The 20,288-nt window shown below is 47.1% G+C and overlaps 1 protein-coding gene across 1 annotated transcript in view; it reads right to left on the bottom strand.

Annotated features, from left to right (window-relative positions):
* Nucleotides 1-11,225: 11,225 nt before the first annotated feature.
* LOC138368872 (putative uncharacterized protein DDB_G0282499) overlaps nucleotides 11,226-20,288 on the bottom strand; it is a 17,916-nt gene continuing 8,853 nt past the window's right edge. Inside the window, exon 2 of the mRNA XM_069331585.1 lies at nucleotides 11,226-12,806. Within this exon, the coding sequence (XP_069187686.1) occupies nucleotides 11,226-12,806 (1,581 nt within the window). The remainder of the gene's footprint in view (nucleotides 12,807-20,288) is intronic.

Below are 20,288 nucleotides of genomic sequence, written 5' to 3' on the forward strand. Positions count from 1 at the left end.
TCAGTTGTGAGCATCTGATGGTTTAGAGATCTGTCCTCGGGGCCAGGGTTTACCACTTTAAGCCCCACAACTGTTGCCTATCTCCCGGGTGCCTGTTTACTGCTTGGTGAACAGAGGCATCAGATGTAGCAAAGAGACGTCCCCCTTGTCTGATCTACTTGGGAATCAGATGCGGGACCATACCTGCTTGCTTGATACCTGCCTGATGGAATTGTGGGAGTTATACTACTCCTCATTCGACTTGTGAGAGCTTGGTCCAACAGGCTGTTGCTTGGAGCGGCCCGCAGGCCCATCAAACAGGTATCAAGCAGATACCAACCCGCTCTCGCACAAGACAGCACATATGACTTACTGCTTATAGTCACTATTTCGATAATAAATAAGTACATATGTGACATATTCCAAGCCATATTTTTTTCAAGGTACTAACTTGTCCTCTCAGCCCCCTCCCCTTCCGGCCCGTTGGCGTCGTGAGGGGGCTTGGTGGACGGCTGCCGGAGTGTGATGCTCCGTTGGGTAGTCCTCTGTCCTTTTCTGGCCTTGCACTCCTGCTGCTGTCTTCTCCAATTGTGCCGGATCGCTTTTCCTTTTCCTTATGTTTCGTTTTTCTCCCCCCTCTTCTCCTATCTGCTTGTCGTTTCCTGCCGACCTTTTGCTTGTTTTGGATTCTTTCTTTGGACTTCTTCTATTTTGACGCCCGGGTGCTTGAGGAGGCATACTCTTGCACCCGTAGAACTGTAGTACCCGACGTCTCGAGCGAGGGGAACCTTTTATTGTCAATCCCCCTTTCGTCGCTGAACCCGATCTCGACGGACTGACGGTTCTTAAGGTGGCGTTTGTGGGGCGTATACTCACGACGCACCCCTAGGGGGCCCCGGCATGATCAGCGTTAGCTTCCTGTTGGGTGTCCTGCCTCTAATTGTGGCTCCATGGTGGGTATGGGGGCACATTCGTGGATGAATTTGTCGCTTTTCGTCTCTATGTCGTTGAATGTTTCCGTTGTACCCTCTCAGGCTCGTGGGGTGGGCGACCAAGCCCCCGAGTCGGCCTGTATTGGAAGACCAGGCTCTGTCGCTCCCGCTGCGTTGGGCCCCGACCTTGCTCCTCCTTTGACCGTCCTGACTTCTTCCCCCAGCTCCCCTCCCTCCTCTGAGGTTGGGTCGAGCCTCCAGCCCCCGGTGGTGACCACTTCGTCCCCTGGTGTGGCTAAGTCTTTCGTTGTGACTACTGCGCCTTTTGACCCCTCTCTCTCTAGGGGTTCTCACCGCCGTTCGCGCCCCAACCGCACTCGCTCGATTCCTTCCCGTGCTGATGCGTATCAGGCCTTGTTTGGTCCTGCTTCATGGGCCAAATACTTTGATCTCCTCCCTCTTGATTCTGCGCCTCCTGACGATTTCTCCCTCCATCGGCATCTTGTAGATTCCGTGGATGCGTGTGTTACTTTCAACCCCACTCGTCTCGGTACACGTGTCGTTGCTGCTCCTTCTCAGGATGCGGCTTCCCGCTTGGCTGCCTTATCTTGCCTTGGCGAGATCCCTGTTCGGGTCTCCAAGAACGTTCAGATGAATTCCAGTGTTGGCACTATTCTCCTCCCACCCCATGTTGCAACCGGTGTTCGGAATCTGCAGGATTGCCACGATGATATTCGGCATATCCTTGATGCCCAAGGCCATTCTGTCCTCCAGGTTGACTCGTTTACTCGTCCCCCTCGTGGTCGTCGCCGTCAACCCCTTCGCGTTGTGAAGATCACCTTTGATGGTAGGACCCTTCCATCCTCTGTCATTCTTGCTGGTGCTAGGTGCTCTGTCCAGGAGTATATTCCTTCTCCTCGACTTTGTAATAAGTGCTGGAGGTTTGGGCATGGTGCCCTCCGCTGCTCTGGGACTGTCTCTCTCTGTCCTTTGTGTAGGAGTGAAGGTCACTCTAAGTCGGAGTGCACTTCTCCCCAAGCTCGCTGCCTCAACTGCGGTGAGGCCCATCCTACGTTCTCCCGTGCCTGTGTCCATTACAAGCTTGAGGCGGCCGTCCTTAGCCTGAAGCACCGGGAGCGTTTGTCTTTTCCTGAGGCGAGGCGCCAGGTTCGCCGGCTCCCGCCTTATACTAACATCTCTTATGCTCGCGTGTTGCGCTCTTCCTCTCCTCGTCCTTCCCCCCTTCCTCAGACTCTCAACCGTTTCCGGGCCTTGGACCCTGATACGCCCACTGCCCCCTCCTCTGTTCCTTTGAGTTCTTTCCCGAGGGGTCCCCCTCCTGGTCCTCTGTCTGGGGTTCCCCTTCTTTCAACCCGGTCTGTCATGTCTCCTGTGTCTTCTTCCTCGTCCCCCTCCGATCCTCCTTCCCATCCTCTTCCTCCATCTATCGGCTCTCCCCGCCGCCTGTCGGTGCAGGCGGATGTCCATCGCTCTCCTAACGGCCGTCGTGTGTGCTCTCGTTCGGCTTCTCCTGTTGAGACACTGGAATCCGTTGCCCGGTACGTAGTTGCTGGGACACCTGTCTCTTTAAGTCAGAAGCGTAAGCCTGGCTCCTCTCCTTCCTCTTCCCCGGCGGGTAAGAAGGCTTCGCTTTCTTCCTTAGCTCCTACTTCTGGCTCTGTTGCTCCTTCCCCTCCCGTTTCAGTGGTTGCGCCCCCTGTTCCTGCTATGGAGGTTTCTTTGGCCCCTGCTTCCCTTTCGGTTGCTGCTCTTGCTGGGGTGCGCTCCCCTCTTTCTACTCCCCCTCTTCCTACTCCCCCTCTTCCTACTCCCCCTCTTCCTACTGCTGTCCTTGACTGCTCCTCTCCGTTGTCTCCTCCTCTTCCTCCTCCTCCTCCGGACCCCGCCCGCCCACCTCTGATCTGTTCTCCCGTTTCCTTCCCTCCGTCTTTGCTCAGTTTACCCATGCCCCCTAACCCTGACTTTGCTGACCCTGATCCCGACCCTGATATTCTTTAAAGTGCTCTGTTGCTCTTTCGCCTTTGTTTCTTCCTTGTTCTCTGTTTTTGTCCTTTCTCTTCCCGTCGTTGTCCATTCTTCAATGGAACGTTCGAGGTTATTACGCCAATTTCCTCGAACTCCAACTTCTGATTTCGCGGTTTTCGCCCCTTTGTGTCTGTCTCCAGGAGCCAATGCTTGGTGCTCGTCCTGGTCGTTTTCGTGGCTATTCCTTTCTCTCCCCCCCCCAGCCATTGCTGGGGCTTCTAATTCTTCTGCTCTCTTGATTCGTGCAGATGTTCCCTTTGTTCCTTTACTTTTTCCTTCGCCTCTCCATTGTTCTGCTGCTCGTATCTTTGTGGGGAAATGGTACACAGTTTGTTCCATTTATCTCCCCCCGAGTGTCCCGCTCTCTCTTCCTGATTTGAAACACCTCCTAGACTCCTTGCCGGAGCCTGTGCTCCTGCTGGGTGACTTCAATTGTCGTCATTCTCTTTGGGGTGACGTTCTGACGAATACCCGGGGTCGCCTCCTTGAGCCGTTTCTCCTATCTTCTTCCCTGTCTCTTCTGAATTCTGGTGAGCCCACTCATTTGGACTCTCGGACTCGCACCCTTTCTTGTCTTGATCTTTCTCTCTGCTCTTCTTCTCTTTACTTAGATTTCATGTGGCAGGTTCTTGATGACCTCCATGGAAGTGATCATTTCCCCATCCTTGTTTCCTTTTTCTCTTTTCGCCCTTCCCTCTCTTTCCCTAGGTGGCAGTTTGCTAAGGCAGACTGGACCCTATTTACCCTCAGTGCTGCTCTCTCTGACCTCTCCCTTCTGCCTCTCTCTCGCGCTCTCCTCCTTTTTCATGACACTGTCTTCAACGCTGCCCTCCGCTCTATTCCTCGCTCTTCCTCTCGGGGTCCACGGAAGTGCGTTCCCTGGTGGAATGCGGACTGTGCTCGGGCTGTCCGCTGTAAGCGTGCAGCCTGGAAGAGGCACCGCCGTAGGCAGACGACCGATTCTTTTCTTTTCTTTCGGAAAGCGAGTGCGGTGGCCCGTAGGGCCATCCGTACGGCTAAACGTGAATGTTGGGCATCTTATGTCTCAACAATTACGTCCGAAACCCCTCTGGCCCAGATCTGGAAGCGTGTCCGCAAGATAGCGGGTAAGTTCGTTCCCGATGTTTCACCGGTCCTTCACCTCCATGATACTCTTGTGGCGGACCCGTTGCGGGTCGCTTCCGAACTGGGTTCCCACTTTTCTTCTGTTAGCTCTGGTCGTCATCTTCCCCAATCTTTCCTTCTTCGTAAACCTGTCCTTGAGTCTCGTCCTTTAGATTTCTGCACTCATCTTCAGCTTCCCTATAATGATCCCTTCTCTCTCTCTGAACTTCGTTCTGCTCTGGCCCTCTGCGGTTCTACGGCGGCGGGCTCCGATGGTATTCATTATGAGATGCTTCGCCATCTCCCTCCGAGCACGTCTCAGTATTTACTGAGTCTGTATAATCGGATCTGGGAGTCGTCGTCAGTCCCTGAGGACTGGCTCGATGCCGTTGTCCTCCCTGTTCGCAAACCGGGGTCTCTGGGTACTTCCCCTAAGGACTTTCGCCCTATTGCTCTCACAAGTTGTGACTGCAAACTTTTTGAACGTATGGTTAACGTTCGTCTGATGTGGTTCCTGGAACACCATCACCTCCTCTCCCCTTCTCAATTTGGTTTCCGCAAGTGCCGCAGCACGACAGATGTCCTGGTGAACTTGGAGGTCTATATTCGTACTGCTTTTGCTGCGAAGACCTCCGTTGTTGCCGTCCTTTTTGACCTGGAAAAGGCTTACGACACCACTTGGCGTTATCATATCCTATCTCAACTTCATTCTTTTGGCCTTCGTGGTCATCTCCCTCTCTTTCTCCGCAGCTTCCTCTCTCGTCGTTCCTTTCGGGTGCGCCTTGGTACCGCTCTCTCTCCCTCTTTTCAGCAATACGAAGGTGTGCCCCAGGGTAGTGTTCTGAGCACTACTCTTTTTCTGGTTGCCCTCAATGGTCTTCTTTCCTCTCTTCCTTCTGGTGTCTTCTCCGCTCTCTATGTCGATGATCTTACCCTTTGTTGTCAGGGTGATGATTCGCCTCTCCTTCAACGCCGGCTTCAACTTGCAATTGATGCCGTGTCGTCTTGGGCCACTGATCATGGCTTCAAGTTCTCTACTTCTAAGACTTGTGCCATGACATTTACGCGGAAACGGGTTGTTCTTCGTCCCTCTTTGTCACTTTATGGTCATCCCCTTGAATACAAAGATTCCGCGAAGCTTTTGGGGTTATTCCTTGACACTCGTTTGTCTTGGTCTCCCCATATCTCTTACCTCCGTGTTGAGTGCTCTAAGGCCCTTACCCTCCTTCGGGTCTTGTCCCATACTTCTTGGGGGGCAGATAGGCGCACTCTCCTTGCTTTACATTCTTCTCTCGTCCTGTCTAAGCTCGATTATGGTTGCCCTGCTTACTCGTCTGCTTCTCCTTCTACTCTTCGCCGTCTTGATGCTTTGCACCATACTGGGTTGCGCCTCAGTTCTGGTGCCTTTCATTCGACTCCCGTCCTTAGCTTGTATGTTGACACTGGCTTCCTGTCTCTCCAGGACCGCCGTGATCGCTACTGTCTTCGCTATCTTGCGCGGTCCTTGCAACATCCTTCCTCTCGCCTCTGTCGTGCTTTAACTTTTACCCCTCCTGCGGTTCCTGTTCCTCTTCACCACCTCCCTCTTTCTGTCCGGTTATCTCGCCTGCAGGATTCTCTTTCCGTTCGTATTTCTGATGTTTCTCCTCGTGTTGTTCTTTCTTTGCCCCCGTGGAGGGTCCCTCTTCCGCGGTTTTGTACTTCCTTGACCCGTATCACTAAAGCTTTTACCCCTCCTACGGTTCTAAAACGCCTTTTCCTCGAGCACTTTTCTTCTCACTCCCGCTCCGTTTCTGTCTTCACCGATGGGTCTAAGTCAGCGGACGGTGTTGGCTACTCTGTTGTTTTTCCTGATCGCACTTATATGTGTCGCTTGCCTCCGGAGACTAGCATCTTTACAGCGGAGCTTTATGCTATTCTCTATGCTCTTCGTCTCCTACTTTCTCGTTGTCAGTCTTCCTTTGTAGTTGTTGTTGACTCTCGTAGTGCCCTCATGGCTCTCGGGTCCTTTAATCCAGTTCATCCAGTGGTTGTCGAGATCCAGCATTGGCTGTTTCTCGTTCATAGTAAATTTAAGTCGGTTGAGTTTTGTTGGGTTCCCAGCCATATTGGTGTGTCTTTAAATGAGCGTGCGGATGCTGCCGCCAAGGAAGCTGTCCGCTCTTGTCCCATCTCTCGTAAGGGCATTCCGTATTCCGACTTTTACCCGGTTATCCATTCCTCAGTCCTTACCCGTTGGCAGGCTTCTTGGTTGTCTGTTACTGGTAACAAGCTACGTACTCTTAAATGTTGTGTTTCCTCGTGGCAGTCCTCCTTCCACCGTAACCGGCGGTGGGAAACAGCTCTGGCGAGGTTGCGTATTGGCCATACTCGCTTAACCCATGGTCACTTGATGGAGCGCCGCCCTGCTCCTTATTGTCCTAGTTGCATTGTCCCTCTTACGGTCGTGCATGTCCTTCTTGAATGTCCTGACTTCCAGGACGAGCGTATGTCTTGCTTTCCGACCGCCCCTCGCGGTCACCTGTCCCTCGATAGAATTCTTGGTGACTCGGATACTTTTGATATCGTTCGCCTTATGCGTTTTTGTTCTCGTATTGGCATCCTTGGTGATATTTAGCGCCCTCTGATTATTTTGCGTATTTGATGGTGCTACATAGCCTTCCCGGTTTGGTGCCTTCTTTTGATAATTACTTACTTACTTGTCCTCTCAGTTTTATTAACCTATAGACATTTTATACAAAATTTGACAATATCCTGAGTTACTTTATAATTTCTTTAAATATTTTAGTTTTGTTTTATTATTTTTTTAAACTGTAATATCAATACAGGTATTGGTTCAGTACTAATTGTAATATCTTAACATACTAAGAAGGTTAGGTGAGGTTGTGGTTTTCTATTCAGCATTTCAAGGTAAACTCAAATATTCACAATAAATTAGTTTGTCACATATGCACTTATTCGTTCTGATATTTACAGTGTTATGGAACGTGAGCACTGAACTATGTGCCACACGTGAGAACAACGTAGCTTGAAGGGTACCAGGCCTTGTCTTTCAATATACCTTGTGACTACTACTTGTTGGTTTCGGGAGTCATTGTTCTCGCGGCCCGGTCTCTGACCAGATCTGATTAGTGATCTAGTCAACCAGGCTGTTAGACGCCACTGCTCGTAGTCTGACTTATGAATCACAGCCCGGTTGATCAGGTATCTATTGGAGATGTTCATCAAGTTCTCTTTTGAACAGCTTGAGAATCCGGCCAGTTATGCCCCTTGTAGAGGGAAAATGTTGAAAAGTGTTGGGGCCCTTGATGTTGATAGTTCTCTCTGAGCGTACCTGTTGCACCTCGGCTTTGCATCGGGGCAACCTTGCACTTCCGGCTGCAGGCTGATATCTAACATCTACAGGAATTTATCTGAAGTATACCTCCTATTAGTATACTTAATGCTCACCGACTGACCTAATGCTCCTTGGGTCATTGCTCATCTTCAATGGTTGGGAAAGCCTCCCAGCTGGCTCCTAAGGTATATAAGGATTGAGTACATGAAAGAAAATGCAGAATAGAACCAGTGAAGAGCAGAGGTGCCATAGGCACAATCGGAGAACACTGTATAAACATCAGAGGTCCGCGGTTGTTCAACGTCCTCCCAGCGAGCATAAGAAATATTGCCGGAACAACCGTGGACATTTTCAAGAGAAAACTAGATTGTTTCCTCCAAGGAGTGCCGGACCAACCGGACTGTGGTGGGTATGTGGGCCGCTGCAAGCAACAGTCTGGTGGACTAAACTCACATGTCAAGCCTGGCCTCGGGCCGGGCTTGGGGAGTAGAAGAACTCCCAGAACCCCATCAAGCAGTAGGCCTTGCAGCTGGCTCCTGATGCAGCAGGTCACTATCTGGCCCCCACCTGTGTTTTCTTCAGATTATCACTCGCAACTGGCTTCAACATTTTTATTTTATTGACTAGGTTCTCCTAGCTGGCAACTGAAATGTCCATTTCTTAACCCTGTCTCCCATTTGGCCCCTGAGATGTCCAGATGATGAGTAGGCATCCAAGCTGGCTCGTAAGAATGCCTGTGTTTGAGTAGGATTCCCAGCTTTCTCTTGAGATGTCCAGCTATCGAGTAAACCTCTAAGCTGACTCCTAACGTATACTGTGGTTGACTTGTCTCCTCGCAGCTGGCAATTAAGACGTCCTTTGTAACCTCTCGCCCTTGCACCTAACCTTTTTCCTTCAGCTTCTAACAGATGTCTTAATTTGTCAAGCAACTCTCAATGTCCTTCACAGTTTCTCACCCAAGTCACGATGTTCTTAACAATTTCTCACTTAACTGTCAAACAACTCTGGCTATTTCTCACATACTTCGCGATTCGTCTTGACTCTAAACTGGCTTTAAGATTTAATAAAACAGCTTCTGTAATAGCTATCTCAAAGTATAGTAAATGTGACAACTTTGACAAACTTTTATCTTGTGGATTAGTAAGATGGTGTACGGACTTTTCAAGACAGTGTTGGGCAGCAGGCAAAGATAAGCATTACTCACAGGCTCACAAAGGTAAGCATTACTCACAGGCTCACGAAGGTAAGCATTTCTCACAGGCTCACAAAGGTAAGCATTACTCACAGGCTCACAAAGGTAAGCATTACTCACAGGCTCACAAAGGTGAGTATTCCGGCCAGGATACGAACCCATGACATAGCGCTCGCGGAACGCCAGGCGAGTGTCTTACCACTACACCACGGAGACTGCCTGTAGAGATTTCTGTAAAGTTGCTCCACATTACGTGCCCCAATTAAGGTTTCTGTAATTGGTAACCAGAAAAGGGTACAGACAACGCTTACAGCCCGAATTCATTCAGCTAAACACCCGAATTATTGAGTGCATTTAAAAAGCCTGAAATTGTGCTCCGTGCAACATATTTGAGAGAGGAGCATCATAATCTACGTATGAACAAATAAAGAATTAATTCAAAATTATCATTCTGAAATTACTCATTCTGAGAGCCCGGGTCGTGGTAGAATGTGCAAGAAACACTGGTACAAAGTAAGATGTGCATTGAGTACACTAAAATGTAACTCCAATAATCTTAACAAAAAGAAAAAAAGGATTTCAATATCTTCTAAATATAATGTTGAATGCATTCAGATCATTAAATATGTTCAAGAACATAATGCACATCTGGTGGCAGTCTTTGCAATCCTGCTTAAGGAGTTTTCGTGCGCTTCTTTAGCAATTCGTTAAATAAACAAAAACAAGAGAATCTTCGGAATTACAGCGTGAGCTAAAAGACCGCATTATTTTAATTTTTATTGATATATACCAGAGTTGTTACATTCTTGTACAGCCAGCAGCACGCGTAGCGTTACGGGCGGGTCCTTAATACTGTGTTCCCTGGAACACCACCCGCCAAATGGTTTAACAACCAGGTGCCCATTTACTGTTTCGTAAACAGAGCCTACAGTTAAGGTTTGGCGCCCAGTCAATCCTCCCCGGCCAGGATACGAACCCAGGCCAAAGCGCTCGCGAAACGCCAGGCGAGTGTTTTACCACTTCGCCGCCGTGACTGTTGACAATTGTCTTATTAACCTAAACTTCAACCTGGCTGTGAACAAGATTCTCTCTCTCACCTGTCCCTTCATCCCCTTCAAATTCTGAACCTCTGGCGTGCTGTGTCTCACCTCCTGAGAGGAACCCCTCACCCCTCACTTAACCCCCTAGGTGTACGATGACAGAACTCTTCCATGGAGATCTAGCCATGAGAGAGAGAGAGAGAGAGAGAGAGAGAGAGAGAGAGAGAGAGAGAGAGAGAGAGAGAGAGAGAGAGAGAGAGAGAGAGAGAGACTCGCCAGCATTCCTGCACCGAACAAGAATTACATCTTGGTCTTCACTTCCCGTTCTAGGAACCTTCACACTCGCCTTACACCTCTGAGAATGTTCTCAAGCATCCCAACTTGACGAGGTAAAGGCTGACTCGGGACTAAGGGAAAATACTCGAGCTAGACGGAGTTTACTAGAGAACTACAATACTAGAGGGAGTTTACTAGAGCTACTGTACTAGAGGGAGTTTACAAGAGAACATAAGAACAAAGGTAACTGCAGAAGGCCTATTCGCCCATACGAGGCAGCTCCTAGAAATATTGCCGGAACAACCGTGGACATCTTCAAGAGAAAACTAGATAGTTTTCTCCAAGGAGTGCCGGACCAACCGGGCTGTGGTGGGTATGTGGGCCTGCGGGCCGCTCTAAGCAAAACCAGGCCTCGGGCCGGGCTTGGGTAGTAGAAGAACTCCCAGAATCAAGGTAACCCAACTCCTCCACGTTTCGTGGTAATTGGTAAAACAAATCAACAATCCTGTTACTGAACCAGTATTTACTCAGGTCTTTCCTAAATCTAAACTTATCCAATTTATACCCATTGTTTCGTGTTCTGTCTTGTGTTGATACTTTTGATACCCTATCAATATCCCCTTTGTTATGCCCATTAATCCTCTTGTACACTTCTATCATGTCACCCCCTAATTCTTCTCCTTTCTAGAGAATGCAATTTAAGCTTTGTCAATCTTTCTTCATATGACAGGTTTTTAATTTGGGGGATTAACCTCTAGTATAAGAAGTATATAACCTCTAGTATATATTAGCCCTCTAGTATAAAAGTACTAGAGGGAAGTACTCGATGCGGTGCGAGTTTGAGGGACGTACTCGTCATTGGGGGGTTCTCAAGGAACTACTTGACAACTGCAAAGATTGCCAGAAAACACAGGAGATGAAAGTAATAGAGCAATAGTACAAATGAGAGACTTTAAGATGCTGGGATGCTGGGACTGGGACGCTGGGACTGGGATGCTGGGACTGGGACGTTGGGACTGGGATGCTGGGACTGGGACGTTGGGACTGGGATGCTAGGACTGGGATGCTGGGACTGGGATGCTAGGACGCTGGGACTGGGATGCTGGGACACTGGGATGCTGGGACTGGGATGCTAGGACGCTGGGACTGGGACGCTGGGACTGGGATGCTGGGACACTGGGACGCTGGGACTGGGATGCTGGGACACTGGGACTGGGACGCTGGGACACTGGGACTGGGACGCTGGGATGCTGGGACGCCACATTGATCATTGGAACACTGATGTGTTCAACAGTGTAAAACATTAAGGCTTGAGCAGTTTATGGTGTGCATAACTCAGTGTTCACGTGTTCTTTCAGTTCACGGTGTTCTCTGGGTAGTTCACTGTGTTCTCTGGATAGTTCACTGTGTTCTCTGGATAGTTCGCGGTGTTCTCTGGATAGTTCTCGGTGTTCTCTGGATAGTTCGCGGTGTTCTCTGGATAGTTCGCGGTGTTCTCTGGATAGTTCACGGTGTTCTCTGGATAGTTCACGGTGTTCTCTGGATAGTTCACGGTGTTCTCTGGATAGTTGACCGTGTTCTGGATAGTTGACCGTGTTCTCTGGATAGTTCACCGTGTTCTCTGGATAGTTCACCGTGTTCTCTGGATAGTTCACCGTGTTCTCTGGATAGTTCACCGTGTTCTCTGGATAGTTCACCGTGTTCTCTGGATAGTTCACCGTGTTCTCTGGATAGTTCACCGTGTTCCCTGGATAGTTCACCGTGTTCCTTGGATAGTTCACCGTGTTCCTTGGATAGTTCACCGTGTTCTCTGGATAGTTTACCGTGTTCTCTGGATAGTTCACCGTGTTCTCTGGATAGTTCACCGTGTTCTCTGGATAGTTCACCGTGTTCTCTGGATAGTTCACCGTGTTCTCTGGATAGTTGACCGTGTTCTCTGGATAGTTCACCGTGTTCTCTGGATAGTTCACCGTGTTCTCTGGATAGTTCACCGTGTTCTCTGGATAGTTCACCGTGTTCTCTGGATAGTTCACCGTGTTCTCTGGATAGTTCACCGTGTTCTCTGGATAGTTCACCGTGTTCTCTGGATAGTTCACCGTGTTCTCTGGATAGTTCACCGTGTTCTCTGGATAGTTGACCGTGTTCTCTGGATAGTTCACCGTGTTCTCTGGATAGTTCACCGTGTTCTCTGGATAGTTCACCGTGTTCCCTGGATAGTTCACCGTGTTCTCTGGATAGTTGACCGTGTTCTCTGGATAGTTCACGGTGTTCTCTGGATAGTTCGCCGTGTTCTCTGGATAGTTCACGGTGTTCTCTGGATAGTTCACGGTGTTCTCTGGATAGTTCACTGTGTTCTCTGGATAGTTCACCGTGTTCTCTGGATAGTTCACCGTGTTCTCTGGATAGTTCACCGTGTTCTCTGGATAGTTCACCGTGTTCTCTGGATAGTTCACGGTGTTCTCTGGATAGTTCACGGTGTTCTCTGGATAGTTCACGGTGTTCTCTGGATAGTTCGCCGTGTTCTCTGGATAGTTCACGGTGTTCTCTGGATAGTTCATGGTGTTCTCTGGATAGTTCACGGTGTTCTCTGGGTAGTTCACGGTGTTCTCTGGATAGTTCACGGTGTTCTCTGGATAGTTCACGGTGTTCTCTGGATAGTTCACGGTGTTCTCTGGATAGTTCGCCGTGTTCTCTGGATAGTTCACGGTGTTCTCTGGATAGTTCACGGTGTTCTCTGGGTAGTTCACGGTGTTCTCTGGATAGTTCACGGTGTTCTCTGGATAGTTCACGGTGTTCTTTGGATAGTTCACGGTGTTCTCTGGATAGTTCGCCGTGTTCTCTGGATAGTTCACGGTGTTCTCTGGATAGTTCACGGTGTTCTCTGGGTAGTTCACGGTGTTCTCTCGGCAGTGTTGTAACAATAGATGTAATTTTCAGCATGAGAGAACTGAAGTAATTTTAGTATGCTTGTTTATTAATTATTATGAAAATAATTAATTATTATGAAAATTAATAATAATTATTAATATTAAATATTAATTATTATGAAAATAACTAAAAATATAATTAAATAATTGTTCAATAGAAAGACAAAATATGGATAATATCTAATAAAATAATTATTAAACATTAATATTTTAATAATTAATAATAAAATGTTATTAAATAATTATTAATCATACTTTTACATAATTATGATAAAATGATATGATAAAATTTTATTAATCACGATCAAACAAATAATTATAATCAGATTTAAATCATTGTAGTAATTATTAGTACTCGCTAAAGTAAAAAATAAATGTTTCATAAAATTTTAATAATTTGCATCAAATTTAAATAATTGTAATTGAATTTAAATAATAAAAATATAATAAATATAATACAAATTAGATAAAGGGTATGAAAGGTGGAGAGAGAGTGAGAGAGAGAGAGAGAGAGAGAGAGAGAGAGAGAGAGAGAGAGAGAGTGAGAGAGAGAGAGTGAGAGAGAGAGAGAGAGAGAGAGAGAGAGAGAGAGAGAGAGAGAGAGAGAGAGAGGGTAGGCAACAAAAGCTTTATATTTTAGCATATTAATTATCACCTAGTTGTGCTTGTGGGGGGTTGAGCTCTGGCTCTTTGGGCCCGCCTCTCACTTGTCAATCAACTTATTTTTTTTAATTTTTTCACACCTTCGTGTGAGAGGATGAAGGAGAAAAACATTACATACACATGACTTTATAATTGAGGTAAAGATATATTTTTATTCTTAATTCCAGGTGAGTGCAGTAACGAGGTGGTAACGAGCGCCAAGGGCTGTACAAGATGACAAACAAGGTAAGACTGTTGGGGGTTTCCATAGTGAGAGATACAAACATGAACATTTTTTTTGTACTGAGAAAACAATGTGGTATGGAGTGTCCTTCCTGTATTCCTGTAAGGCGGATACGTGTATGGAGTGTCCCTCCTGTATTCCTGTAACGAGGATACGTGTATGGAGTGTCCCTCCTGTACTCCTGTAAGGAGGATACGTGTATGGAGTGTCCCTCCTGTACTCCTGTAAGGAGGATACGTGTATGGAGTGTCCCTCCTGTAGTCCTGTAAGGAGGATACGTGTATGGAGTGTCCCTCCTGTAGTCCTGTAAGGAGGATACGTGTATGGAGTGTCCCTCCTGTACTCCTGTAAGGAGGATACGTGTATGGAGTGTCCCTCCTGTACTCCTGTAAGGAGGATACGTGTATGGAGTGTCCCTCCTGTAGTCCTGTAAGGAGGATACGTGTATGGAGTGTCCCTCCTGTAGTCCTGTAAGGAGGATACGTGTACGGAGTGTCCCTCCTGTATTCCTGTAAGGAGGATACGTGTATGGAGTGTCCCTCCTGTAGTCCTGTAAGGAGGATACGTGTACGGAGTGTCACTCCTGTAGTCCTGTAAGGAGGATACGTGTACGGAGTGTCCCTCCTGTTGTCCTGTAAGGAGGATACGTGTACGGAGTGTCCCTCCTGTAGTCCTGTAAGGAGGATACGTGTACGGAGTGTCCCTCCTGTAGTCCTGTAAGGAGGATACGTGTATGGAGTGTCCCTCCTGTAGTCCTGTAACGAGGATACGTGTATGGAGTGTCCCTCCTGTATTCCTGTAAGGAGGATACGTGTATGGAGTGTCCCTCCTGTAGTCCTGTAAGGAGGATACGTGTATGGAGTGTCCCTCCTGTAGTCCTGTAAGGAGGATACGTGTACGGAGTGTCCCTCCTGTATTCCTGTAAGGAGGATACGTGTATGGAGTGTCCCTCCTGTAGTCCTGTAAGGAGGATACGTGTACGGAGTGTCACTCCTGTAGTCCTGTAAGGAGGATACGTGTACGGAGTGTCCCTCCTGTTGTCCTGTAAGGAGGATACGTGTACGGAGTGTCCCTCCTGTAGTCCTGTAAGGAGGATACGTGTACGGAGTGTCCCTCCTGTAGTCCTGTAAGGAGGATACGTGTATGGAGTGTCCCTCCTGTAGTCCTGTAACGAGGATACGTGTATGGAGTGTCCCTCCTGTATTCCTGTAACGAGGATACGTGTATGGAGTGTCCCCCCTGTATTCCTGTAAGGAGGATACGTGTACGGAGTGTCCCTCCTGTAGTCCTGTAAGGAGGATACGTGTACGGAGTGTCCCTCCTGTAGTCCTGTAAGGAGGATACGTGTATGGAGTGTCCCTCCTGTAGTCCTGTAAGGAGGATACGTGTATGGGGTGTCCCTCCTGTAGTCCTGTAACGAGGATACGTGTATGGAGTGTCCCTCCTGTAGTCCTGTAAGGAGGATACGTGTATGGAGTGTGCCTCCTGTAGTCCTGTAAGGAGGATACGTGTATGGAGTGTCCCTCCTGTAGTCCTGTAAGGAGGATACGTGTATGGAGTGTCCCTCCTGTAGTCCTGTAAGGAGGATACGTGTACGGAGTGTCCCTCCTGTAGTCCTGTAAGGAGGATACGTGTACGGAGTGTCCCTCCTGTAGTCCTGTAAGGAGGATACGTGTATGGAGCGTCCCTCCTGTATTCCTGTAACGAGGATACGTGTATGGAGTGTCCCTCCTGTAGTCCTGTAAGGAGGATACGTGTATGGAGTGTCCCTCCTGTAGTCCTGTAAGGAGGATACGTGTATGGAGTGTCCCTCCTGTAGTCCTGTAAGGAGGATACGTGTATGGAGTGTCCCTCCTGTAGTCCTGTAAGGAGGATACGTGTATGGAGTGTCCCTCCTGTAGTCCTGTAAGGAGGATACTATTTGCAACAATAATATCTTTGCGGGAAAGATCAACAAACCCAGAATTGGTAAAATTCTTGTTTATACTTTTCTTAAAACCCAACCAACCTCGGTTTGTTATGTAATAGATAAAACATGCGTTAAATTCAAATATAAATATATAATTAAGTTAGAAAAATAAATTATTTAATTAAGTTAGAAAAATAAATTATTTAATTATGTATATAATTATAAATATATAATTGAATTAAAGTAAAACAAAAGATTGTTTAAACCCAAGTGGACGAGCCGAGCAAGTAGCCAGCTTCCACACCACACAGGCATACACCAATACTTTGACTAATACTAGTATTGCTGTGACTCATACGTCAGGCTGCGAGCAGCCGCGTCCAACAGCCTGGTTGACCAGTCCAACAACCAGGAGGCCTGGTCGACGACTGGGCCGCGGGGACGCTAAGCCCCGAAATCATCTCTAGGTAACCTTAAGGTAAGGTATTGATGTAGGGGAATACTGGAGTAGGTAGGGCATTGCTGCATAAGTAGGGCATTACTGCATAAGTATGGCATTACTGCATAAGTAGGGCATGCTGTATAAGTAGGCTGCATAAGTTGGGCATTGTTGCATAAGTAGGGCATTACTGCATAAATACAACACAGCAACAGATGAGTTAACCGAGACCAAGTGAGGGATTCCGATCACTTTAGACATACCGTGTTGTAGAATCATGTGAATGGTTATAAAAATAGTGCATATCAAAATATAATATTATTTATTAACTGGGACCAATTCCATTTTTATTTATGCTAAGGATATGCGTAATTACTTTTCGAGTAGGTGAGAATATATTAGCAGATTCGCCTGAGGAAGGGAGGGGGAGCTATTAGAAGAAAGTACCAGTCCACTACAACTATATAGGACTTGGAAGGGGTCAGGATAAGGATTTGGGATGGAACGGTGGGAAGGAAAAGTGCCCAATCACTTAGACGTTCGGGAATTGAACGCCGACCTGCATGAAGCAGTTGATGTTTTGGAGGTATTCCTTTGGCTCTCCTTGTCTCCCTTACTCGATCTTTGCGATGGAAAGTTGAGCTGCTATTTCCCAGAACAGTGCAACAGCTTGTCTACTCTCACCTGGTTGATGGGGTTCTGGGAGTTCTTCTACTCTCCAAGCCCGGCCCGAGGCCAGGCTTGACTTGTGAGAGTTTGGTCCACCAGGCTGTTGCTTGGAGCGGCCCGCAGGCCCACATACCCACCACAGCCCGGTTGGTCCGGCACTCCTTGGAGGAAACTATCTAGTTTCCCCTTGAAGATGTCCACGGTTGTTCCGGCAATATTTCTTATGCTCGCTGGGAGGACGTTGAACAACCGTGGACCTCTGATGTTTATACAGTGTTCTCTGATTGTGCCTATGGCACCTCTGCTCTTCACTGGTTCTATTCTGCATTTTCTTCCATATCGTTCACTCCAGTATGTTGTTATTTTACTGTGTAGATTAGGGACCTGGCCCTCCAGTATTTTCCATGTGTATATTATTTGGTCTCTCTCGTCTCCTTTCTAGTGAGTACATTTGGAGAGCTTTGAGACGATGCCAATAATTTAGGTGTTTTACCTCGTCTATGCGTGTCGTATATGTGCTCTGTATTCCCTCTATGTCAGCACTCTCTCCTGCTCTGAAGGGGGAAGTGAGTTCTCAAGAGTGCTATAGCATTTATAGATGTATCGCCGCTCAGCATACTTATTGATTACCTTTGTAACGACTTATTTTGCACATGCAATCCTGCACATTCTGTCATGGTTAAATAAGCAATTATTGAAGTGTGCATAATATTTTTTTGTGGTGAAGGGGCCTGACAGCTGAGTGGACAGCGCTCGCGATTCGTAGTCTTGAGGTTCCAGGTTCGATCCCCGGTGGAGGCGGAAACAAGTGAACAGTTTCTTTCGCCCGGATGAACCTGTTCACCTAGCTGTAAATAGGTATATGGGACAGCTGCTACGGGCTGCTTCCTGGGGGTGAGTAACAAAGAGGAGGACCTAAAGATAACCTGACAGTATTCACCATAATAACTCTACGTGCTACGAAAATGTGTTTTCCCAGATGAAGGGTGAATGAAATTATATATTGGAACATTGGCGGTGGCTAAGCCGCCCCACTCCAGGGGGCGACACGCATCCTGCAGGATCATGCAGTGATGCAGTTCTCTGTACGAGACATGCAGTGTTGCAGTTCTCTGTACGAATCATGCAGTGATGCAATTCTCTGTACGAATCATGCAGTGTTGCAGTTCTCTGTACGAGACATGCAGTGTTGCAGTTCTCTGTACGAATCATGCAGTGATGCAATTCTCTGTACGAATCATGCAGTGTTGCAGTTCTCTGTACGAGACATGCAGTGTTGCGGTTCTCTGTACGAATCATGCAGTGTTGCAGTTCTCTGTACGAATCATGCAGTGTTGCAGTTCTCTGTACGAATCATGCAGTGTTGCAGTTCTCTGTACGAATCATGCAGTGATGCAATTCTCTGTATGAATCATGCAATACTGTAGTTTTCTGTAGGCGGAAATTTATACAGAAGATAAACCTCTGTATAAATCATGAAATTTATCAAAGCTTCCCTTTAATTTGTTTACCAATCATGCTAATAATACAATGTGTCAGAAATGTTTCTTTTGATTGATACATGTCAGGTCTCCTTGATTAGAACTAACGAGTAAGCTTACATTGCAAATATCAGATTTATTTCACATGATTCACGTATAGGCCCACAATTACATGCAATTACTAATATTGTAATTACCAATTATGAGATTGTAAATCTCATAATTGGCAAATAAAGATCCAACAGCTGTTTGTAATATGTGTACTCGCCTAGTTGTGCTTGCTGGGGTTGAGCTTCGGCTCTTTGGTCCCGCCTCTCGACTGTCCAATCAACTGGTGTACAGATTCCTGAGCCTATTGGGCTCTATCATATCTACATTTGAAACTGTGTATGGAGTCAGCCTCCACCACATCACTGCCTAGTGCATTCCACTTGTTAACTACTCTGACCCTGAAAAAGAAAATTTGTAATGTCTCTGTGGCTCATTTGGATACTATGTTTCCACCTGTGTTCCCTTGTTCATGTTCCACCTGTGATAAATAGTTTGTCTACCCTGTCAATTCCTCTTAAATTTTGTAGGTAGTGATCATGTCTCCCGGACTTGATCACCACCTGTGTTATTAGCTATATTATCAGTAAAGTATAAAAGAACAATTGCATATCAATGAGATGCTTAAAAATTTAAATATATCATGTTTTAGGGTACTCTAGTGCTCTGTAGATTTCAGGGCTTAGCGTCCCCGCGGCCCGGTCATCACCCAGGCCATACACACTAGTGTTAAAAACATGTCTAATATTACTAAAAAATGTGCAATATTATACTAAATATGTATGTTGCATCTCCTCTACAGTGTCGTGGGTGATGAATAATTCTAAATTATTTTGACACGGCTGCTCGATGCCTGACGTGTGAATGACAGCCTGGTTGATCAGGTATCCTTTGGAGGTGTTTATGGTGTTCTCTCTTGAACCCTGTGAGGGGGGTCGGCGCTGTAGACGGTTACTGCAGTGTTCTGTAGGTGGGTGTTCCGGTGTTCAAGCCAGTCAACAGATCGTAAGTTCTGTTCGACGTAAGTTCGAACCCTCATCACGGCCCTTGTGGATTTATTGAGTCAACAGCTTCATTGAGCGCTTTCAATACTGGTGCTTCTGGAAGCTGTCAGGTCAAGAAACTAAATCCTCATGAACTACCATTCTGTGACCTGAATCACTGAAACATTACAAGAATAGATTGTCAGTAAAATATAGTGGTCCATCGACAGACATGATGCATACACAGAATACATAAGACTGGTGTTCTTGTAGTGAGCCTTTCTTAAGATGTCGGTAATTCAAGGGTGAGGTTAAGGTGTTCACCAGGACGAGTCAGTTTAGCTGTAGCACTTGGGAAGAATATGAAGTGTAAACGAACGCTACACGACGACTGGGAACATCGGGGGATCGAATCCCGAATCTGCTTGAAGAGAGTGAATGAATCGACGCATTCCTGTGATAAACAACAGGAGGGGTTATCTTGAGATGATTTCGGGGCTTAGCGTCCCCGCGGCCCGGTCCTCGACCACGCCTCCTTTCTGTTACCCATCCCCAGGAAGCAGCCCGTAGCAGCTATCTAACTCCCAGGTACCTATCTACTGCTAGGTGAACAGGAGCATCTGAGTGAAAGAAACTGCCCATTTGTTTCCGCCTCTACCGGGGATCGAACTCTGAACCTCAAGACTACGAATCCCGAGCGCTGTCCACTGCGCCGTCAGGTCAGGGGTGAGGAGACGTGTCATACAGCGGTAGTGGTGACCTAATGACCCACCTACAGCCACACGGGTCATTACAGGCTCACACTACAGTTAACTTTCATAATAAACTACAACATGAATTATTTAATAGTTACAAATACCGAAAGGAAAAAGTGAATATTTTTCAGTAGTAATTAGTTTATTGCCTGATCGAAATTTTAAAAAAAGACCCATAATTAAAAGTTATGTAGCGGATGTGAAGTTGTGGTGGTGGTGGTGATGGTGGTGGTGGTGGTGATGGTGGTGGTGGTGGTGGTGGTGGTGGTGGTGGTGGTGATGGTG

The sequence above is a fragment of the Procambarus clarkii genome, chromosome 26, assembly GCF_040958095.1.
Source record: "Procambarus clarkii isolate CNS0578487 chromosome 26, FALCON_Pclarkii_2.0, whole genome shotgun sequence".
Taxonomy (NCBI): domain Eukaryota; kingdom Metazoa; phylum Arthropoda; class Malacostraca; order Decapoda; family Cambaridae; genus Procambarus; species Procambarus clarkii.